Genomic DNA, 25208 nt, shown 5'->3' with positions numbered 1-25208 from the left:
GTGTTGTGTTTACATGGTTACATTGTGTGATGTGTTTTGGTGAGACTTACGGTGGTGGTATGGGAACGGTCCGCACCACAGCCCAGCAGAAGCCTGACACAGTTGGGGCTGCCGGCTTGGCTGGCCAGGTAGAGGGGGGTGTGGCCCCCAGGGGCCTCAGGGTCCACTGTGGCCCTGGCATCAAGCAGAGCCTCTACACAGCTACGGTAGGAGAGGGGTGGATGTCAAGAAAAGCACACGAACAACAAGGTACGCACACCCACATGCACACTCAAAAACGTAAAATAACCAAAGCCCAGATTTCTCTAACACTTTTTTTATCACTTTAAGTTAGATTTTTTAACTTCAACCAGACCAATAGCTTGACCTCCACTATTTAGCCATTCTCCATGTCTTTGACACGTTATAAAATGACTATTGATAATACTGTGATGTTTTGTGTGGTGTTTATGTAAGAATATCCCAGGACAGCTGCAGAAAGAGTCCATTCTGTTGACCAACATGACTAGCAGGCTCCCGGCGTTAGACGGGTCTTATTTTAGCTCAGGGAAATCACCCCAATACAGTCGACACTTTCATAACAGAAGCCATTACAATCCTGCGTGTGTGGCACAGAGACAGAAACGATGATACACATGGGGACTACTTAGTGAAAAAGAACGTGGCCCTTATAATATGATCATATGGCTATATTTAATATCAAGTATTACATTCATAAGTAGATGGCTATAATTTAATATCCATTAAGTATTAAATTCTGAAGCAGAGGCTTATTTAAAAGATAATCATCTAATTTAATATCCATAGCAAGCCAACCATATTCATACGATATGTAACACATTTGTTTTCCTGGAGAGCTTTCTGTCTGTCTGTCTGTCTGTCTGTCTGTGTGTGTGTCCCCAGCTCACCCGCGATGGCCGTGCGCAGCAGCGAGGTGTAGAGGCGTGAATCCATTTTCATCTGTGAAGTCAGTAGACGCTCCCGAGAGGAGGAGCAGTTTTACACACTCTGTGAGAGCGAGAGACAGACACAGACACACAAAGGCACAGACACACGCACACAAAGACACAGACACACGCACACAAAGACAGACACAGAATTAGGACGATGAGTATGTGAAGACCCTTGTGTTTAAAGGCAGAAAAGCATTAACCGGGAGCCTGTGACACAATACAGCCATGATTCAAATGACACCCAACAGGATTGTTGAGAACAAACACACTGCAGGGTACCTGTGTGTCCGTTGTGGGCGGCAGCAGCAAGGGCAGAGTCCTGCAGCGGTCGCAGGGGGGCTCGGCCCGGCTCAGAGTCCGGTGGGTGGGGCTCGGGTTCCGCGGATGAGGGGGTGGGGCCGTCGTCGTCGTCGGGGTGGTAAGGGGCGTCGGGGTGGGGGTCGTGTGCGGCGGGGCGGTCGTGTCGGGGGGTCTCGGTCGAGTCGGGGGGGTCAAGCAGCATTGACAATAAAGTGACGTTTCCCTGGGAAGCAGCTTGCAGTAGGAGGGCGGGGCTCCGGCTGTCCAGGTCAGCAGGGCCGCCGCCGCGCCGCCGCCGCCGGCAGGACGCTACGGAGGGACGCCAGCCTGCGGGAGGGGGCGGGAGGGTGGGGGTGGGGGGTGGGGAGGGGTTAGACGAGGAGGAGGAGGAGGGGGAGGGGGAGGAGGAGGAGGAGGAGCTTTCTAGAAATGCCGTTTGATCTGAGGTGGGACGGGAGGCGTCGGAAGGAGAGGGAGAGAGAGAGGGAGCGGGCGGGCGGGCGAGGAGGACAGGTGAGAGAAAACAAACACCTGAGGTCCACACACACGTGTCCGTACGGCTCGAGCAGTTATTTGATCGTTCGATACATTGAAGTGATTGATCGGCAATCATAATGGGCACATTATGGGGACAATTTTGGTATAAATATCGAGTTATACTTTCTTAGATTATATCATTGGCAGCAAATTTGGGCATCTCAATTTTGACTAGAGAATCGTGTAATTTGGTTTGAAAGGGGAGATTTACATTTATAATATAAACCGTTAGATACAGTCCTTAGTATCAACACATCATCCATGCAAAAATACAATCCATTTGCAGCGTGTGCAATGAAATGGCAAATACAACACACAAAACACAGTTTAAAAAAAAGCGCAGAAATGGAGGCCTTAAATTAAGCTTTAGCCTAGTTAGAGCTAGTTCTTGTTCTCAGTTCTAATCTATCTAAGCTAATGGCTAGTGGGATCATTAGTGAACAAAAACAGTATTGTAAAACAAATGCAGTCATTAGATTAGATCACACAGCGCAGTGTTGCCTCTATTAGTTTGTTAATTTAAAATAAGCTGTTTAAAAGTGCGTCGAAAGAAAAAAGTGCTTAGGAGTGAACAGGCATTCAGATTAGCCAGGAGACACCAAGCAGCGACGGCGCAGAGCAAATCAACTCGACCAAGAGGTTAATAGTGCGAGTTAACGTCTTTAACAACAACATCTAAATTAACAAAAACCAAACGGTCAACAGTGAGACGGACAAATCCCAACACACCGCACACCGCAAGATCTAAGCGTGTGACCGTTTGGGCTTCTAAAACACCACAACCACAAGCCAAACGGTCCTCGTGGGTCAGGAGCGAGGGGTGAATGGAAGATGGAGAGGAAGGGTGCGGGAAGTGAGGTCGCAGCATGCTATTGAACGGTGTCAATGGAAAAGGGGAAGAGAGAGCCGCCTCTGGCATCAGCTTCAGAAAGTAAGGGGGACTGCCAGCGGAAGGTGGGGGGTAGGGGGGGGTTCGTGACGGGGGGGGGGGGTCTTTTTCAGCCAAAGTAATCAGGAGAAGAGAAATGGAGAATCTGGAGGGCTTCCAGGGTGCGGATGAGGTGATGGCCGACGTGTGGCCCAACATGTGCGTGTGCATGTTTATATATGGATGCTGAGATGGCTAAACTGACAGCGTGGCAGACGGCGCCAAGAGAGAGGGCGTGATTAGCCGCCGGCGCGGGGCAGAGCGATGGGAGATCGAAAGAGAGGGAGAGAGACGGAGAGGTGTCGTCTCCGGAGGTGGTTGGAGGCCGTGTCAGTGAGCGACACGGGGCAGATCTGTGTACTATTCTGCTCTACGTTCCAGTGCTTGGACAAGATTACCATGCGGCGTTAACACCTTGCCGGAAAAAAACATCCAATGTTAGGCTACCCAGTGGCTGGTCTACCCAATGCTAACCTACCAAGTGCTAGGCTACCCCGATGCTAGGCTACCCAGTGCTAAGCTACCCGCTGCTAGGCCACCCAGTGCTAGGCTACCCAACGCTAAGCGACATCGATGCTAGCCTACCCAGTGCTAGGCTACCCGGTGCTAGGCTACACTAGCCCCTCGGGAAGAAAGCGGAGTGGAGGAAAGAGTGGGCTGACGGGAGAAGGGGAGGGAGAGGGAGCGTGGAGCCCCCTTACCTGATGCTGGTGCCAGGGGGCTGTCTGCTGGGGCTCTGGGGCTACAGGAGCATGGAGCACTAGTGGAGGATGCGGATGAGGTGGAGGTGGAGGAGGAGGAGGAGGAGGAAGGGAGGTGTATGGAGGGACTACTGACAGCGGTGGCAGCGGGGGGGCAGATGACGGGGGGACACTCTACGCATGCTGATGCCGGCTGCTGCTGCTGCTGCTGCCGCCGCCGGGGCCCGCCTCCCGGGGCCGGGGGAGGGGCCGGGGAGCAGGCACCCACCTGAGAGGCCGGCAGGGCTGGGACCAGGTCCATGGCGGGTTTTGGAGGCAGCTGGGGCGTGGCCGGCTTTAGCCCCGCCCCGGGCGAGCGGCCGCTGTCCCCGGCTACTTTGTTGGGCGGGTGGGGCGGGGAGGGGGTCTGGGACAGGCCGGGCTTTTTGGGCGGGATGGGGGGCGGGTTCCCGCGGTCGATCCGCGCCACCGTCGGTGACTTGAGGCCGATGGGGTGGCCCAGGCGGCCGGGGAACGGGCCGCCCTCCGAGGCCGAGTGGGGCAGGCCGGGGCGGCCCCCGGCGCCGCTGCCCCCCGCCGCGGGCGGGCTGGTGAAGCGCGAGAGGACCTGCGTGACGGTGTGGCGCGCCTGCTGCTTGGCCACAAAGTTGTCGCGGTTGGTGGGCGAGAGGTCCCGGGACGGCGGGCTCTGCGAGGCGCTGCCGTTTTGGTCCTGCTCCTGGAACTTGTAGCGGGCCGCCTGCACGCGGGGGCTCACGCCGGTGGGCGCGCCATGGGGCTGCGCGCCGCCGCCGCCGCCTCCCCCCTCCGCGCCGTTCTCCGTCTGGGCCAGCCCCCCCGAGCTGCTGTGCACCATCCCCCGGGCGCCCGACTTGGGCAGGCTCAGGCCGGCGTAGCTGCCGGCGCCGGGTTTGACGGGGATGCTGAGGGGCGTCTTCTTGGGGCCGTCCGCCTCGGCGGGCGGCGGGTCCGTCTGGCAGGACGCAGTCCGCGAGCTGATGGGCTCCGTCGCCACGCCGACAGAGCAGAGAGGCTTTGGGGAAAACGTAGTGGCGGCCTCTGGCTCCTCGGCGGCGGCGGTGGAGGCGGCACTGCCCGCGTCCGCCTGTTGTTGAGTCCTGAGTTGCTCCACCTGCCGACGGAGGCCCAGGCACTCTGTCTCCTCGCGGCCCAGCCGGGCGCGGAGCTGCTCCCGCTCCGTGTCCAGCTCCGACAGCTGCTTCTCCATCTTGGCCTCCATCTGCTGGCCGCGCTGCCGCTCCGCCGCCAGCTCCTCCCCCAGCCGGGCCGAGGCGCCGCCCTCCCCGTCCAGGCGCGCCTGCAGCTCGTCGAAGCGCTGGGACTCCTCCACCACGCGCGTGGCCAGCTGCTTGCACTCGCGCACCAGCATCATGACGATGTGCTTGTTCTTCTCCCGCTCGTCCTTCAGCTGGGCCGTCAGCTTGCGGTGGTCCTGCTCCAGGCTCTGGAGCTGCTGCTTCTCCATCTCCAGCTGGCAGGGTGGGGCGGGGGGGAGAAACATGGGTCAAACAGGGCTAGGCATGAAAGACGCGCACGCGCACCAAAGATTTGCGTTCTTCCTCATTAAATTGCTTGAGAATCTGTGCCACACACACACACTTTTGAGAAAAACTTGTAAAAAGTAAATAGTAAGAAAATAAGAGTACTTGCTCATGTGGATATAACATGCCAACTATTCTTGTTTTCATTTCAGTTTGCTTTAACCGACTGAACAATCTAATCCTCTGAGAAATATACAAAGAGAACTTCTCTTCTCTTGGGCTTTACAAGAGAAAAGACAGCATTTCAGACAGACTGATGGTGTGTGTCCCAATTGTATTGTAACACAGCAGAGGGGACATTTTGTATCGTTTATTGGATTGTAAATGTGGTTTCTTGCGTGTTTCCCATTAACTGCTCTGAGATATACCACCCAATTGAAGAGATTTGTACATTTACGAATAACTAATCATCATTCTTCCTCAGCCTTTGTATTCATTAAAAATGAAAGTCATGCGATTATAAGAATAGATTGCTGCATATGGCATGCTTGAAAAAAAGAGTTTGGGTTGTTACAGGGATTGGGAAACTGGTGTCGTCTATTCACAGGGCTTGCCGTCTTCATGCGGTTGAATTTCATTGACTCATCGTAGCTCCAGTGTCTATATCTGGAGCACTGAGACTATTGTTAGCTCGGCATGGCTAAAACACTCTGATAACGAGGCCTAAATCTGGGCCTGGGTTTCAACAGAGCTGACCTATATCCTGATCAGACGCGCCACATAAGCCACACTTTTGGGACAACTGAGCTACATGGGAGACCGTTCCTGGTCCGGCAACTGGCAAGTCTCTCCAAACATCAGCCCCTTTGCTCGCCTTCCAGGTTGAGAGAAAGCCATTGGCCAACAGCATGGCTGTAGGTGACCAGGCAGTAGCAGGTCCGCTAGTCGTTTAGAAGCTGGTGCCAAAGCTAGCAGATAATTGGATGTGAATAAGGGCTTCTTCAGCTAGGACAGAACACAAAGCATAAGAGTAGTTGCAGACAGAGTTTTCTTTTACTTCTTTGTTATCATAGAGGAGATGCTGAATCATGTCAGGGATGCCTAACAATCAACCCAAAAGATGCCTGGGAACACAGGGACAGAGGCATGTGCCAGTGGGGCAGAAATGCATGTACGTTTTCTACTGCAGCGTTCAGCAGCAGCGTTCACGACAATGCATTGCTGTTCCACCAGGGCTACGGACTCCAAAGCAGAAGAACGATGCCACCTGCAAACAAGGACTACCACCCAGGGACTCTTGCATCCCTGGTGAGGCGGGGAAAGAGCTTGACAATGACTCAACAACACGGACGGGAACACATGACGACCACCACCACCACCTCGCTCTGTGGATCCATTGCTTTCCACAGCGTTTTCAAACTAATAGACAACAGCTGGTTGGATGGAGTGTGTCTCCCCACTGCCCCATTAGGACCGCCTGCACCGGGCCACCACCTCTCTTGGAGGTACAAAACACAAGGCCGACAGTGGTTCTCGGGGTAGCACCAGAACCGGGGCTCTCCCTAATGTGTATGAGAGTGAAAGGAGGTGAGCGTGGGCGAGCGGGTTTACGGCTAAAATTAGCGCAGAGATTTTTTTTTTCCCTGGCTGGCATGTGTGACCACTCCCATACCAAAACGTAGCCACGTGTTTACTGATGAAACCCCAAACCATACCTCCTGTGTGTGTGTGTGTGTGTGTGTGTGTGTGTGTGTGTGTGTGTGTGTGTGTGTGTGTGTGTGTGTGTGTGTGTGTGTGTGTGTGTGATAGGTCATTAAGCACAGCGGTTCTGCAAACCATTTTGCAATCCGATGGCCCGTTGCCATGACAACAGCAGTATCGTTGTGCATTCTAGGGATCAGTGGATGAAGGTGGTGGTGGTGGTGGTGGTGGGGGGGGGAGGGTAGTCAGATCACTGCTGAATACTTATTCTTTCAATGTCCTGATTGGACCATCGTAGTCAGATGAAAGGAAGTGGCGGGTAGCAAATCAGTGGCAGTTTGTGAAGATCTTCAGGGAAGACCAACAGGATGCAAGTTGTTGATGTACCCAATAAACAGAGAGGCACGGGGCTCTGGACATATATCACCCCTCACAATCAGCCTCTTGGCCACAGATAAACTTTTTGATGTGTTTCAGTCATCGCATTTGGCATATTTTGACAATAGAGATGGAAGAGAAGGAGAGAGGGAGGGAGGGAGGGAGGGGGAGAAAGAAATGGACATCTGGCTGCATGATTAATCAGGGTCCCATAATCCTGACACACAAAAACACATTATTTTCCTAAAATGCCCACCAGCAGTGACACAAATGCACGTGGTCGAGGAGAACAAGGGTTTGTCAACAGCAATCTCTCATTCGAAACTCTACGTTGATGACACTATGTTTTTAACATCCCTGCCCTGCAGAGGGACTATGGAACAGTGAAACATCCGTCGGGTCTCTCTGGCCTCCAACAGGGGGCGCCAGCAGGGCTCGCAGACCCTTACTGTGCGGTCACACCAAAACAGTCATGTGCAGCAAAAGCAGCCGTTCATATTCAACGAGTGCTGGTGACGACTGACAAGGAGCGGCGGTCACCAGAGAAGCAGCGACGAGGAGAATTTATCAACTTTTAAAAACACAAATGTCTGTGCCGAAGCAGACACCAATAGCAGAGCTGGATTGTATTTTCTCCCAACGCTAGTTTCTAGCGAACATGAAGGAGAAGCTATATGTTGTGGTTTCCCGGGGCTATATTCAGTGGGTCGGTCCAGCGGGATATAAACCTGATCTTCCTTTCTGTTGTGGTATTGTGTACTGAGAGCAAGAGAGAACCAGGTCAAATTCCTTGGATGTGGAAACATATTAGAGCCAAATCATATGATTCTGAAACAATTATTAGATTGGATCCAACTTTGGTTCTAAATAGGTTGCCATGTTAACAAGAGGCGAAATTCAATTGTTTGTGTGCTACATAGTAAACAAGGGAATCATGTGAAATTGTTTATTTGATTGTGTTTTCTGTGCTGCCAAGAGCTCCATTACAAACTTGATATTGGGCACAACTGAACAAGGGGTCTGGCAGTGGGTAGCTACTAGCCAGCGTCCAGAGCGCCAATGAAGCTAGCTCTGAATCTCACACACACACACACACACACACACACACACACACACACACACACACACACACACACACACACACACACACACACACACACACACACACACACACACACACACACACACACACACACACACACACACACACACATTCTTCCTTACCCTCTTCTGCCGGGTCTCTGCGGCGGCCAGCTGGGCCGACATGCGCTCCTGCATCTTCCTGCAGTGGGCCATGACCGCCTCCAGCACCGACACCGGGCTGGACCCCAGGGGCCGCCGGTCCTTGTCCGGCCCCGGGGCCCGGCCCTCAAAGTCCCTCTGCAGCGCGAGGAAGGGGTCCGTCAGGCTGTACTGTCCGTAGCGCTCCTGGAGGAACACTTCCTTCCTCCGCGCCTGTCAAGTAAGGGGGGGGGGGGGGGGGGGAGAGAGAAAATCCAATTACTTTGCTTGTTGTCACTCGAGTCAATGCCACGGGGAAGAAATAAATAAATAAATAAATAAAAAGCCCGGGTCTGGAATCAATGTCATTGCGACCTGCCTCAGAGTACCAGCCAGTGGAGACCTGGCGCCCAGCAGGAGGTTGACAACGTTACACGGAACTGAATCGTCATCGCAGTGGTAGGATTCATCATGTTAGCAAGATGTCGGGCGTTTGCTGGAAGCCATTTTATTTCATCTGTTGTACACTGCCTTCGGTAGCCGGGATGAAGAAGCCCGGGTAAGCCCAGCACATGCAAGCCATCATGGTTAGCCTAGCGTATGCAAGCCTTGGTTAGCCTAGCATCTCTGACTACTGACTGACCAAGCTGTGTTAGCCATGTAACTGCTGCCGCGTCAACCGCGTCAAGCATACAAAAGTAAGTCAAATGTGTCCAAATAATATTATCAAGCTCTACTAGTATACCAGCTCAATATCCCAATGCTGAGAGATTCCTTGTCCCTGAATCCAGTTACACACATATTGAGACGCGTACAATACATTGTGCAGATTGTGAGACAGACAGACAGACACATCTTTTAATACATAAACAAAGGCAGGTGCACACATATGTAATATGGACAACTATTTGGGTGAATGTCTTTGGTCCTGCACGGACATGAAGGAGTGTGTTTACAACCAGGGACGGGGATAAGTCATTACATGGGGGGGTGGGGGGTTAATAAGACGTGGCAGTATTATGGGATGGAAGGGGGGGGCAGACAGAGTAAAACACAAGGAACTACATTGCCAAAAAAGGAAATAGTTCTCTTTCTCACACACACACACACCTCCTATATGACCAAACTACACAAGCACCGCACACTTACTAGCTAAACCTGTACAAGCATATGCATGCACACGCCGTGGTTTCATTACCATTATGCCTCAAAGTTAATCTCATTACTCTAGTGGCTGACTGTGAGTTAATGATAAACACACACCACCGGCCGAGAGACCAAGAAAATGAAAGAGACAGAAGACACACACACACACACACACACACACCAAAAATAACTGCAACAGTTGAAACCTAGGCTACCTTGTGGCCTGCCTGAGCTAGGCCACCATGATTACTGGTTCCGCCAAACATGTTTACAACAAAGCTAATTGAGGAGGTTGAGCCAGCACTCCAGCTCCCATGATTCAGTGGGGCGGCATGGTGAGCAGTAGGCTCGTGTCAGAGAGATATTTGGAAAGCTTCCCGACGCTCTGGGACTACTCTTGGAAGGCGCAGGCGTCAACACACGAGCCCGCCGTTGTTCTCTCTCTCTCTCTCTCTCTCTCGCTCTCTCTTCACCTTGTGGTATCTCCAGCTCTAAATATTTACACAGAAGAGCAAGCTTGGATCTTCTCAATCCTACTTCCATGGCTAATGCCTGTGGCTAGCGTTCACTAGCGAGGTTTCTTTCTACTTCTCGTGCAAAATGTTGGCTGTGCAATGGAGATGTCGTTACATATTTAGCATAATAAAAACATTTTTTAGATCAAGTTTGATATGCATTTTCCATCTCATACAGTTCAAGCTATTAGGTCCTTTAAGTTATTATCAAGTTTCTTTCTGGTTAAATTACACACTTTAAAATGTGTAACAATTTAAATGGCAAACTGCTTTGCTAATCAAAAAGACTAATTTGAGTGCAATAGCCTGTGTTAAGTAATCAACGTGCCATTGATCCGTCTTCGCTCCCATATGCCCGGTGTTTCCTGATGTCGATAATTCTCGGTGGGCAGGTCCGGGGATGCGAGCGATCACGGGTCACTCCATTGTCAATTGAATCTGCCCTAGCAACCATATGGATTCCATTGACCCTAATGATATTGATTCCTCTATTGATCGTCAGCAAGGTGAAAGCGATGCCAACAATAGAATAGACCAACAGCCATGAACACCGTTTATGCAAAATCTAGTTGGCTACATGGTAATATGTAGGTATACATATGGATCAAGTATGGATTCCTCATTATTAAAAAAGAAAAACTAATTATTTCAATGGGCAAATAATCTTTCTTAACAAAAAGTAAAAAAATAACATGAATATAGGAACCGTGGCCAAAATCAACAGAGTGAGGAATAGAAACACGGCCACAATGTTGATCCTTCCAAGCTGTGTAGGCTAAAGAATCACTAACTTGATAAGGATCTTCACACTCTATTAATTTCTGCAGGAATATTACACCAGTGTCCAATTGCTTAGTGTGCCACAATAACTTAATCAGCAGACCCGGACGCAAAGAGAGCTCATATTAACATGATTATGTATCATTAAATGGTGGTCTATTAGATAACCCCTTCTGCCCCAAATGTTGATTTTAAAAACAGGAAGCTGGATGCCAAACCCAAGCACTCTTCCTAATGTGCAATATTGTGACAACACGTAACACATGAAACCCTAACCCAAAATCTTCTGACCTCAAATGCGCCAGCCCTCTTCTATAGTGCAGTCGTCAGGCTAAATCCTGGCGAGGGGATTATCCCAATGGTTGGCGCGACTGTGACGACAACGAGGAAATAATATGTTAAACTACACCACCTCCACGGTCCGCCCCTAAATCTGTCATCTCCTGCTGTATAGTTAATATTGCTCCCTACTATTAAAGGAAATCCTCTGAAGTGCATAATGATATGATATAATTTTTACATCCTTATGGTGGACAGGAGGATTACCAAGTGAGTAACAGAAGAGGAAAACGGCATGTTAATAATACCATGTTCCCGGCATACTTTTCCTTCCAGGCCGCAGAACAACAGTATCAACTCGACTTGGTCCAAGTCTTCTGCTGGCAGCGAGAGATAGAGACTATTAGGGACATTCCCAGATACGATATCATATTCCAGCCCCTTGGTACCGGACCAACATCCAACAGCACAGACGCATTTCACAACTCAAGAGAAGAGGAGGAACGAGATAATGAGAAGTTGAGAACAGAGAGACTTTTCAGCCTAATACCTTGAAACCACTCTCTGGGGATCCATCCACACAGGAAACGCATCACGATGATGCCGTAATGTGATCCCGCTCAGCATCATGCGCTCAGGGTTACAGACTGAAGAAGTTAATGCCCAGCCCCCGAAGGTGTCTCGCTAAACACCGCAGGCGTTCCGGCAGTCACACCGCATTGGTGTCTGGGCCACGCTTTCTGTGGGAAGACAGCTTTAGCGGATTCCCAACGATTTTCTTGGTCACGTTGCTTTGCTCCGGGATGTATTTAGACTGCTATTCGCAGGATTGAATGTGCTTTGGGAAACAGATGATGTCCACGGAGTGACACGACAGATATTCCATGTGCAAGGTCAGGAAGTGGCCGCTTAAGATCGAATGTCTGCAGCTAACCGTTTACGTTTGACCTTCATTAGGTCTGTGTGTATCCAAATAGGCCTTCCAATGGCATGCTGTAGCGGTGTAGCAGGGTAGGTGGTTTAAGCCATCATTAAGTCATTAAAATAACCAACCATGCAGAGACAGAAGTGTCACCCAACAGGACGTTGCGGAAGCCTCGTGGGCTGAAAACCGCTGTGGATCTCAGGCATCCTCCCATCCGAAGTGGACTTTGGGACGAACAGAAGGTATTGTGCAGATGACAAGGTACGTGGTACAGTGTCATGGCTGCAGCGCTGAGAGTTAGAGAGAATGGAGCAAGGCCAAGACTCACCGCAACCGCTAACATGTCAATACAACAAACCCTCCTTCAGCAAAGTACTCAGACAGAAACAAGGGGATCAATATGAGATGGCCATCAAACTGTAGACCAACAACTCTTAGAAGATCCACAGTCCATCCACTAATTGTTTGCCTGACTTAATTTAGCTAAAGCAGGGCTCCAGACTAACTTTTTTCACTAGGAGCACTGTAGCCCCTAACTGACAGGACGCTGCACCTCCTCGCATGCCCGCTCGCCTCTCCATTGAGAATGCATCGTGACAAACGCATCCCATGTGAAAATGGCACCTGAAGTGATTATTTAAACTAGAAACATATTCACAGTAGCCTAGGGTTTTGACTCCGAACTTCGTTATTCGAATATATTTCGAATATTTAAAAAAAATGCATAATATTCGAACGAATATTAGGCAGCCCTTAATATTCAAACATTTTATTGGCATTATTTTTTGTAAACGGGACATAGACCGACTCATTTCATGGATTCCTGTAAGACCAGGTTGCCTTAATTACATCTGTCGCATATTTAAGGTGAAAACAAAGTATTTAGATCGCTTATTAAGTTCACTTGTTGCTTATAATGGTTTATTCGTTTCCCAGTATCATTTCCTTAATTTAGAAGACATCTTTGTTAATTTTTTAATTTTTGAAGTTGCGCGTTTTTGAAATTATTGACAGCGAGTCGAGCTGATCTTGCCTGCTGTACCCACAGCCCAAAATAAAGAACAGCCGAGACAATATCCTTAATTCAAACATGCCGTTTAATTTGGCCTCAATTGGTATACGGATGCGAACTTGGAATGAACATGCGCAACAGGGATTTCTAAAGGTTATTGTACAGTGGCGGAGACTGCAGGCCTGGCCAAGCCTGGCCAAAGCTATGCACTCCGCTATTAACTATTTGTGAATAACCTTTGAAGCTTAATTAGGAACTATAGCATGATTTTTCTTGGATGTACCCATGTTGTCCAACTAGAACTTAATAATTCCCTGACTAGGGATGCAACTAACGACTATTTTAATAGTCGACTAGTCACCGACTATTGAAACGATTAGTCGACTAATTAAACTTAAATTTAGCATGAGGTTGCTTTAATTATGTGGCAAATGATAATAAACACAAGAAAGATGGGTACTTCAATGAAAAATGCATCTTTTATTCTACATATATATATATATATATAACGGAGTTAGTAACTGAATTACTCTATAATAAAAGTAACTAGTTACCAGGGAAAGTAATTATTTGCGTTACTGTAAAAAAAAAAAAAAAAAAGTAGCTTTGTAGATGCGTGTGTCGTTGTGGGATGTTTCATTAAATTAGAGTTGCTTACAACGGATGTCGACAAAGTCTTTGCTCCTGGACATAATTTTTAATTTACATGCACTTTTTCACTTTTCACTTTACATGCACATTCTTGCCTTTGACCTCAATGAATTTGAAGTAGTGCTTATATCTCCACCTTGAAAATGCAAACTTTTCATCGGATTGCTCCGGACTCGCCATTTCTACTGCTTCGTTGAATTTGTTTGGTGTTTATGTGTGCGTGTGGCACGCGTATCCTGGCTTGTGTGTAAAAACACTGGCTCCGATTGGCTACCATGAAACACGACTCTGCCTTAGCCAATCATAATCGCTTATCTCTTTGTTAAACCCGGTCTCCTCACTAGCAGTTTGTGTGTGCAGCCAGGGGTGCGTTCGGATTGCACAGTTTATTAAATCAATTCATAGTAACGCACCGCATTTAACTGTCAGTAATGGTAACGGCGTTGTAACGACGGAAAAATGAATTAGTTAGATTACCCCGTTACTGAAAAAATAATGGCATACCTAACGCCGTTATTTTAAATGGCGTTATTACAAAACACTGCTCGGATGAAGCGCTGGGAAGGATTTAAGCACACGGTTTCCACACCGCACGAGCGGTTATCCACAGAGATAATAATTTTATTTGAAAAACAAAACATATTGGCTTGAATGTTACTTGAATCTTACCGAGGCGAGTCAGACTCTGTTTCAATCAACTGTCCGACGTGCTTTCTCTTTAAATGTTCATGCATCACCGAGGTGCTGCCGTAATATGCAAGGTCTGCTTTGCAAACCTTGCAAGTAATCTTTTTATTCGCCGTATCCAGGCTAAAATGCTCCCAAACTTCAGAAGTTTTGGTACGCGTAGCTGCTGTGTAGGACTCCGCCATTTCTGTATATGTTACTGCACGGCAGAGACGCTATTGCGCATGTGCGACTCTCGGCAGAGATTGTAATGAAGTGAGATGCCTCACTCCGTTGGAAAAACACGTCTGGCGACAATTGTCGACAATGGAATTCATTGTCGACTATTTCTATTAACGATTTTTGTCGACAACGTCGACGAATCGTTGCAGCCCTATCCCTGACCAGTAAACGAAGGAGGCAAGGTTGCTGCTTAAAAGCCTATGCAGAGCTCAGTGCGTGTGGAGTATTTTTAGAAAGCCGCCCACTCCAGATTGAATCTGATCGCCAGATTCAATTATCCCATCCCAGTCTGACTGCAATTAGCATAATTCCTGTTCCTCTAGTAACAACTGTAACAAATCGTTCATGGGTCACCATTTCTCACATGCTGATATTGTATGAACAACTGTAGACTTTCAGCATACATGCTGGTGTATGGCCTGGTTACAAATCACACGTGGAAATGTTTACACATACATAAATTCAGAAATCATAAATCACATGAATATGTGTTGCTGTTACGTATTGACAACCCAAAAAATCCCAGATAATGACTGGGAAAGAGCTAGAGAGAGCGAGGGGAGAAGGACAGAGGCATGCAGCCCTTTTCAGAATTCGGAGGACTTCACACTGCGGGAGGGATCAATAAATGCATCAGGATCTGATTGAATAAAGGCCATAGAGGGAGGGCGCAGCACAGTAAGTAGGAGGCGGAGAGTAGGAATGGCATATGGGCTTGATTGATCTGAACAGGTCTGAAACAATATGTTTAAATTGGAGGCATCGAGCCAACGAAAGAGAGGGGAGACGGAGACATGGAGAGAGCCTGAAACAGCAAACACTGATGACCCAGACACAGCAGAGAGGAAGAACAATGAGCGAACAGAGAGCAAGAGAGCGAGAGAGCAAGAGCGAGGGGGACTAGAGAGAGCCAGAAGACGGATGGATGGAAGGAGTTCTGGACCAGAACGGACAACAGTAAACCCAAAGTGAATAATGACCATGACTATGACAACATTCAGCCTTAAGGCAAACCTCCTTTTATAGTTGCCATGTGTGAACTGCGGCGTGGACCAAAAAGGACGTCCTCACCGCCACCTCGCACGGTTTATACAGAGATTTGCTGCTTACAGTTAAATTGTCTATGGTAATTATTTGACCTAAGGTATGACCATCAGGGTCTCTACAGACAACAGAATGCAGTGGCCGCTCATAGTCATGGAAAAACCTCAGTATGCTTGAGGTATGCAGTAGTATTATAAGACCGTCTTACAATATAAAACCAGCGTGACTTTATAACAAGCAAGTTTGTTTCCATCAGCTGAAATAGATGAGTTTGCTCGATTAGCAGAAGGTAGAAATTAGCAGGGTAGTAATACTCTGTTTAGCGGAATAATCACTCTTTGAGGTAATGCATACCCCTCTACTGTCAGGTCAAGAACTCGGGGAAAACGCACTGAACCACAACTATTAGTAGTAGTAGTAACTCTCTCAAGTCCCTCAAGTCAAGTCAACCATATAATTAGAGCATCATTGAAAATTATTATCCCTCAATGTTGGCTATTCACAAAGGCAGGCAAGAATTTGTGGGACGTTTGCCCAACAGTTGTGTTTATTTTCATCTCTTAACCAAGAGTGGTTTAGTGCTTTGGGTGAAGCATAGCCAACCTGGGGGCCAGCTGTATCAGCAGAAAGCAAAGCGTTGACATTACAATGAATGCCATTAGCCAGCAGGCCTTACATCCTTACATAACATGCTACCACTGCCAGTGTGCTTCAAGTCTGCTTCAACTACAATTGTGGTTTGACACTCTGGGCTAGCATGGCAGATCCAATGTACTGGACAATTATCAGGTGAATTGCGGTTTTACAAGGTAAATAAGGGGGAAAAGTATGTGAACCAGCCAGGGTATTTCATGGTTTTACTTAAAAGGAACATAACCCTTATATTGGAACTGCAGGAACAGCGCCGTCGCTGGTGACGCACGGTGAATGGTAATTGCCATTTCTGATTGGCTCAAATGATGTCCAGAAAGTGCAATTACTTTCTGTGATGTGTTTGATTATTAAACAAAAAAGGGATATCTTCCATTCCACTTTCAAATATATTGCACTAAAATTAAAAGGTATATACATTTTGTAAAGTGAATCGTTTACTTAAACTTATATTAACTTATATATATTATATTAAACTTATAATAACTACGTATAATATCGACACTATGATATAGATATGAATCCAACCAGCAAATAAGCACGAAGATAGAAGGGAAGATCCAACGTTGTCTCTAATTGCCAATTCCTGGTCCAGAAAAGACATAACTAGGCGAGAAAAAAATTTTTTGCACTCAGTAAGCAATTAATGAGCAATAAATATACTTGACCCATTATCTGTGTGCAACACATGCTGTGTGATGTCCAGGCAACTTGCAGGCATATTGGAGGGAGGCAGTTGGATTTCAGGTTATAATGCACATTTGAACCAAAGGTTCAACACTTTTAACCGTAGTGGTATAAAGTCTGACACCCATGACCCTACGTTGTCCATTCATCACCAGCTTGTTCTAGGCAGCATGGGACAGGTGGCCTCATATGCACTATTTACGTTCAGGGAACATTTGCATGTTACTGTGCAGACTGGAAACTGGAAGGCTTTGAGTGGCTGAGGAGTGGTATTTTTACCCAGAATGCTGTGTACTTGCAGCTCTCATGTTTAATGAGTTCAAGCTGACGGTTTGAAATGAAAGTTTGATGAAGCCCCCGATACCACATGTCCAAACACGCACACAGAACAATACATAATCTCTAGGGGGGCCTTCACGGCTTCTGTATGAAAACAAGGCCAACCCCTGACAAGAATTGCTCAATGAGGAGCGAGAGTCGCATTTCATTTTAACTGCACTTGGAAGGTAAGCTCGCCACACACACACACACACACACACACACACACACACACACACACACACACACACACACACACACACACACACACACACACACACACACACACACACACACACACACACACACACACACACACAATATAAACCAGTGACATTATTTGTCAACAGTTCATTCAACAATTTTAAGTTTCTCAAACACACACACACCAATGTGGGGGCAGTGTGGAGGGGCTGTTCCTTGCCAGTGGAGTCAGCTTCTTCGACTATTTTGGTCCTTAATGCCACAGGACACTGATGCGGAGCCTCCGCTTGAATACACCACACTCGCCCCAGGGGCCACAACACTAAACTGGCCCCCATCTGATAGGGCTAGTGTGTGTGTGCGTGCGTGCGTGTGTGTCTTAGAGTCATGTTTGTGGAGCATGGTTGGATTGTAAACTAGTCCACCATTTGTGTGTGGGTGGAACCCATTACAGTGTGCGTGTGTGTGTGTGTGCATAAATTATATAGATACACATGTGTTACATAACACACACACACTCTGTGTGGGTGAGTGAGTGAGTGTCGTGGTGTGTCTTGGATATCCATTGTGTCAGCATTTTTCTATCAGGATCATTTAACTAAGCTGGAAATAAACTCTGCAAGCACATATTTAGCGCAAACACACATGTTAACATAGATGCATGGCAAAATAATCACAAGGTTTTCATGATGCAGTTGGTGAAATCAACCACACACACACACACACACACACACACACACACACACGTTCTAGTCCACAGGCTTGTATTCAGGAGTTCATCTCATCACAGCCCTCTATTGCGTACAGTACAGATAAACGGCTAGCATGTATAAATAAAGAGCACCCCTTGGATGAATGTGTAACAAGAGTCAAAAGTCCTCCGCCGGTAAGGCACCCAATATTAACCAAGTCTCTTGTGGCTTGGAGCCTGCCGGTGAACTCATACCCCAGTACTAGCAGCACTGGTACCGGCAGCGAGAAGTACAGTACAGCGATGAAGGACACCCGGGGGTGGGGGGGGGGGAGAGGATGGATACGAAACGATGGTGCTATAGAAGAACTCTATCACATGGATTTCAGTTCAGTGTATCCCTCCGCCCACTGCTACAGCGGGTTGGCATGTGTGGGTGTAAATGTCACAGAGCTCTTGTCAGAACATTTGGTGAGATGCTCTCCATCATTATGCCACAGACACACAGGCCGATGCAATCTACATCGCCGTTACCATCGGCAACCCTGCAGAGAAATACAGTTTGTTAACCGGAGTGCACAATAAGCAACATAAAATCAAATACTACTAGGGCAGGTATTCACACACACACACACACACACACACACACACACACACACACACACACACACACACACACACACACACACACACACACACACACACACACACACACACACACACACACACACACACACTATAATTTAGGGCTACTGACAACCAAATGCTCAAATAAATCCCAACCCTTCCTTACCTACACATAAAAAACATACCAACCATGCACTGGACTATAAATAGCTGCAAACACGAACTTGCAGCTATTTGAACAGACTTCACAGGGTTCTTTAGCTGTACATTCCATGTCACATTCTGATTGTAGTTCTGCTCCTTTGTCTCCCTGCCTACCACCCACTCTCCCTTTAGTGTAAATAACAGGCCTTCGTATGAGAACCACGCCATAATGCTGTGATTACGCCTTGCTCCGTTTAAAAACGCACACCCAAGTGAATGAAAGACCACGCTGTGGAAAGACTGAAGTAAGAAGTGCCTGAAAGGGATCCAGTAAAACTAAAGAAGGGAGCGTTTTTGAAGAACATTTGAAAAAAGACTGATTAAACCTAAAGGAAGTAACTACTGTAGGCAAATCCACCCATAGGGATCATTAAAGCAACTCATTTGATTGTGTGTTTATAGATTCTGATATTAGTCTTCAGCAATCGGAACCAGGTAATATTTTGGACGATGTCCTTTATACTAACAAAGCTCATTTTAGCTGCTTTCACATATTGACGTGCATCCATCTATTCTCTGTCTATTCTACGGAGGTGGCGTATATGTGAATGACATATCCTGACGTTGGACCTCCTGAAAAAATACTACCCCCTAGGTAGTATGTTCTCCGGAGGAAATGCTAATTACCTTATATGTGAATGAGCAGTAGGATGCCGGCATTTCACACCAGTTGGCGTGTTGATGACGCTTTGGTCTATGTTTGCATGTCATTGAGTGGCACCCGCACCCTAATCGATAATCAGCTTATTAGCTGAACATTATAGGGTCCCGTCCTTCCACTCCCTGTTTTCTCAGTTAAACACAGAAATCAACTACATTTGTCCCAGTGGTTGTTAGATGTGAAATGAAGCCAAAAAAGACGCCCTCTTCCTAAGGTAACGCAGTCGTTCGCAACACCTTTCTTGTTCATCGTTTCTTCTATTTGTCTGTAACTCATGCTCCAATCTTTCATCGATCGATGCGGATGTTGTGGATGCAACGGAATATATGCATCGCTGCAGCAACATTTAACATGATTGCGATGAGTTCTGCCCGTTCTGCCTGCCTGTCTGCAGTCAAACCAAAACAAACCCGATCCCGCCTCTTGCGACCCTACGTCATGTGCCGCCCCTTGCAAGCCCGCCCCCCTTGAGCAGCCGGAGATTCTACTGACACCGATCTCCACATATCGGGCATCAAGTGTGAACAAGTGTGAATGACCCTTACAGTCGAACCTCCCGCTCCACAAATGCGGAGAAAAGACGGAGGTCATATGTGAAAGCAGCTTTAGATTCAATCAAGTTTAATTGAAGTAAATAGCATCATGTCGGAAATTGAAAATGCATGTATTCCCACTTGTAAAAAGAAAATCTGCTAAAATAAGCCCCTATTCCAACTGTTTGTTTCCAAAACAACAATGGTGCTATTGGCTTATTTACTGAACTCTTACTGACGTTTCTTAAAGAGCTGATCCAATTCAGGCCTAAGGCTTTCTTTAAAAAAGGACCAGGACAAGAGTCTGTCTTTCATGTGTAGGAGATCCAAGAAGCTGCACAAAGCAGGGCCCCTAGTGAAGGGTCAATGGGTTTCTGAAACCAAGACCTTCTTGCTATGGGGCTCACCACAGAGACACCCGAGCCCCTGGCTTGTGTTTTTCAGAACCGGACATGGCCCTGACAAGCAACCGATACCTCGGGGGCATGGTTGGCCAGGCTGCTCGTAACACACACACACACACACACACACACGTAGGTTTGGGTAAAAAAACCTACTTGAAATACTCTCATTTTAGCAGAGCCATTTTTGTTCGCTGCACATAGAACAGCGTCTGATTCATGCAACCGAGAGGGCAGAACAGGGAGCATCTTTGTCTCGACTTCCTGTCTAGAGAAGACGTAGATAGAAGTATGGCTGCCCAGCTACTCAGATTGCACCCGGACACCTGGATTCCCGGTGTTTGCTTGCATATCAGCAATATCAACACAAGAGTTTAAGAATAGCCTCTACATCGTCCTGGAATTCCTTGTCTTGAGTGAGTTTCTTCCAGGGATAAGTGGGGGAGAAGATTTGCTTCAGGTTACCTTTTCCTGTCAAGCCACAGGAAGAGCACCAGAAGTCAGACTATTTAAATAACCGTAAGTCCTGTAGAATGAGACAAACCACATTGCGAGGCCACATAGGAAGTCCACAGTATATTCATGGGTTGGACTCCAGACCACGAGGTCCAGCACTGCCGTGGGAACTAATCAGCACTTCAAACATTGTTCTACTTCATTTCATTGTAGCACCGCATTCCCTTTTCATCTCCTGTCCAAGTTCAACACACCATACGTCTCTCTCAGTGGCTGTTGCTAGGGGCGGTCTGTCTCTGTTGTCTGTACATCTCTGCAGTGCCGTTAAAAGCTTCCTGGCTGGCTGACTTGACCGTCAAATGTCGGGACATGCGACGTCCTACTGAACTATCAATGATCCCTTGCCCTTTCCTCTTTAGCTTTTGTACAGCACAAAAGATGACAGCAGGTAATTCATTTCATAATTCGATTTTATGTGCAAGGGGGAATAAATTGTTCACAATACTAGCCGGAACACCAGAACAATGAACGACTTTGTTGGAATGAAGCCTTTGACAACGTGTGGGCGAAAAGACGCAGATTGATATTATATTATATGCCATTAAGGGCCTGCCACTGACATCATGCGGGTCCAACAATAGAAATGCATGTGTCAAGATCACAAACACAGCCTGCCTCTACCCCCATGACTGTTCCGGTAAGCATAGCATCACAGGATTAGCGGAGGAATGTGTGCATCTGGTTGTTTGGCAGCCCGTCTGCTGTGCGAGAGACCCAGGCGGTTTCTTGACATTTACAGTGGCATGAATCTCCTCTTCCCATGATCTCACACTTCCAGTCCTCTGGCATGCAGTCTCACTTTCACTCCTAAACCACACGTTCACCGCCCCCACTGTGTGCTACTGTGAAAGACAAACGGCATCGATAATACCGTTATGATGGTTGCATAGCGCATCCACCTTTACTGATTAGAGGGAATTATGGAGTGACTTTCTGAGTCTGTAGATAGTTCACCTCTGAAAGGCCGTGGGTGTGTTAAACAATGGTTTCCCCTAGTGTGCAATGACTCTTGAGGTAAATTTATGACATTTGATGATGTCCCAACTGAACTTCTGTAATTCACTATACAACAAAGACCCCCCGAACTACTGCAGCTTTTCTTGGCCGCTGCATCTGTCCTCTAACCTGTGGTTATCCCTGGATGTGTCCTGAATTCAACCAGCTAATCCCTTCAACATGTCACAGTCCCACAGAGTTGTATCAACATCAATGCGCTTCATTCCCTACAACGAAAATACTGGCAACGAGGCAGTGAGGACGGCGATACGGTCAGAATTCAGCAATCCCTACTGCAACTTGACATTAACTGGCTGGTGGAAGAAGATGGGCAGGTCTTAACTGGATGCATGTGCACACTCAGAATCGAACTATGAGTAGAAATGCTATTCAAAGGCACCCAGACATTCAGTAACACAAAGTCAAATGCACACACACACACACACACACACACACACACACACACACACACACACACACACACACACACACACACACACACAGGCCCCCCCCCCCCCCCCCCCCCAATGGTCAAGTCAGGGTTATTGATCTGGAAGCCTGGCTGTGTTTTAGACAGTCAGCTGATTTCCCAGAAGCCAGACTGACCAAAAGCAGGATGGACAGATGGAGACAAAAGAGACAAAGGAGGGACAGATGCAGAGAGTAAGAGAGCATCAAAAACAGCAAGCGGGGGAAATGGTTTTCGTTTGGTTAGTTTGGTTAAGAGCTTTCCAATTGATTAGAAAATCTTCTGAAGACAATTGAGTGAATTAGGTCAAAGACAAACATGACTCAAAAAAGGAAATTCATTGTCTGTCTGATCAAAAGCAAAATAAATCTCAAAGGGGACACAGTGTGCGTGCATTCCACATTACTTTGAACTCCCATCAAAGATCAGGCCAAAGCAAGCAGCAGAGATATCAAGAGAGCAGAGTCATCCATTCGTGTGAGTGCTGAATCGTGCGTGAGAGCTGAATCGTGCGTGAGAGCGACTGACAGCACCAGTTTGGTTACAAAGGGAAAGGCTTACACTATTTAGTAGGGGATAAGGTAGGATATAATAATAATGGCAACAACGACATTCACCTATAATTATATAATTATAGCAACTAACGATAAATAATGAATTAGGCTGTTGAGAACCCTAGCCATACTCCGAGTGCATTGCGATGATTCCCAGACACAAGAACGCAGTAATTGTAGGTATAAATTGTACATCATACTTGTGCTATCATGACTGTTCTCCTTCTATCTGGCAAAGAGGGGTTTGGGTGGCGTTACTGTGGAGCTCAGTACGCAGAACTACGGGCTTCGCCATTGACTTCGTGGGCATTTGATCTTGCGTCTTGTTTATCTTGCACGGACGGGAGCTAGTCTATTTTTTTTTTTACTCGCACAGATGGGCTCGGTCGGGCCTTTTGTCCCGCAAGTCATTTTGCCGCGGTTGGGGCCGGATCCCAAGAGAGGGAAAAGGAAAGAGGGTAGAAAAGAGTTGAAAGATATTCATAATGGCTTAAGTAACATTGTATTATTTTTCTTTAAAACCTTAATTAAGAGAAATGTCCTTTCTTTCTTTCCAGACAATATTATTTCAACATGATACCATTTCAGCAGCTCAGCTCGCTTCATTTAAAGTGACACGGGGTAAACACGCACAAAAACATAACCAATCAATTCGCTTGCGCAAAGAAAAAGTACTAAAGACACACACAGACACTGAAAACCATAACGAGCAGAATGAAGGGAGGGAGGATTTGAAGAGACAGAGAGAGAGAGAGGACAGGGAGAGCGGGGGAGACGGAGGATATAAAGAGAGCGAGCCTGCTGTGACCTACTTGCTAAGCTCATCTCGAGCATCCATGCTTCCAAGTGAGGATGCTGCTACACCACCCCAACACACACACACACACACACACACACACACACACACACACACACACACACACACACACACACACACACACACACACACACACACACACACACACACACACACACACACACACACACACACACCCCCCTTCCATTTGACTGACAACCCTACAAGACAACCATTTAAAGAGATGCACACACACACAACTTTGCCCCACATGAAGAGGAAGGGCAAGGAGGGGAGGGTGTTGGTGAGGGTGTGTGTGTGTTTGGAGGGGAGTGGGGGGGGGTGGGGGTGGGGGGGTAGAGGGCTCTTTTTACCGTTCTAGAGCAGCCTGGCGGTGGGTGGTAGTGAAACTTGAGATGGGAGCCTGGATAGGGAGCACTCCGTTGCTATGCGAGACTGGGGTAAGGGGAGGGAGGGGGGTCTGGTTGCTATGCAGTTGACGGATCAGAGCTGTGTGTGTGTTGTGTTATGCGTGTGTGCAAAGAAGAAGAAGAAAAAAACAATGCTGCCATTTTACCATAAAAAACGACTAGAGCGAGACAGAGAGAGCTATTATGATATTCTCAAAGACTCCCAAGTCCTCTGCATGCTTATTACTTCTGCCATGCCCACTGCTCTTCAAATGAAACAGTAGAAGTGCAGACCTACATGACCCCCTATTCAGCAGGGCACCAATGCACGTCATTTGGATTCAGTGGACTTGGATTGACTTGAGGTCACCCAAAGCAATTTTTCCACAGAAACATAATCCAGGTGCATACAAGGCAGACGTTTACACAGGCCTGTTTGGTTCAGGTTTTTTCGCAGTACTTCCAACTAGGGAGTAAACAAAAGAGTGATCTTCAGCCCAGCCGTTGTTTCCCTGTTGATCGTCGTGTCAGAGTGTAGGGGTCGTCACTGTTGCCAGGAAGTCTGGATAATAGATCAGGGGGTTAATGTAATTGAGGAAGGCGTCGGCAGGGTCTCTTAGCATCAGGGCATCTCTGCGCTCCTGTGTCAGCTCCGGGAGAGTGCATCCATTATTACTGACCAAATTAAAACCCCATCTTTTGGCTTTTCCGATAAACTGCGGTGCTGAAAGACTAAGCTGGAGCCTCAGACTGGGTTACGGAGATGCCAAGAGATACAGACATTATAAAGAGAGAGCGAGAGTGAGAGCGAGAGAGCGAGAGCGAGAGAGAGAGAGCAAGAGGAGCAACCTCAGTCTAAGATACATACGTCGCTATAAAATATGAATGGATACAATTTCGAGTTTAAATGTCTGTTCCTCTATGCACCATAGAATAGAACCATAGACCTTTTTTGAGTCAATCAATCCATGACCAACTATTACACAATAAAATGTACAGCATTATCGT

At 47.5% G+C, this 25208-nt stretch overlaps 1 protein-coding gene across 1 annotated transcript in view; it reads right to left on the bottom strand.

The window, feature by feature from the left end:
- Positions 1-25208, bottom strand: part of cttnbp2 (cortactin binding protein 2) — a 44728-nt gene that overhangs the window by 11562 nt on the left and 7958 nt on the right. The window contains exons 3-7 of the mRNA XM_084477653.1: positions 8225-8455; positions 3420-4911; positions 1233-1580; positions 909-1008; positions 51-201 (exon numbers count right to left, since the gene is read on the bottom strand). Of these exons, the coding sequence (XP_084333779.1) occupies positions 51-201; positions 909-1008; positions 1233-1580; positions 3420-4911; positions 8225-8455 (2322 nt within the window). The remainder of the gene's footprint in view (positions 1-50; positions 202-908; positions 1009-1232; positions 1581-3419; positions 4912-8224; positions 8456-25208) is intronic.

This window comes from Micromesistius poutassou, assembly GCF_964030765.1.
Source record: "Micromesistius poutassou genome assembly, chromosome: 13".
Lineage (NCBI taxonomy): Eukaryota > Metazoa > Chordata > Actinopteri > Gadiformes > Gadidae > Micromesistius > Micromesistius poutassou.
Note: the sequence above shows the minus strand (reverse complement) of the source record. Positions and strands in the feature narration are given on the sequence as shown.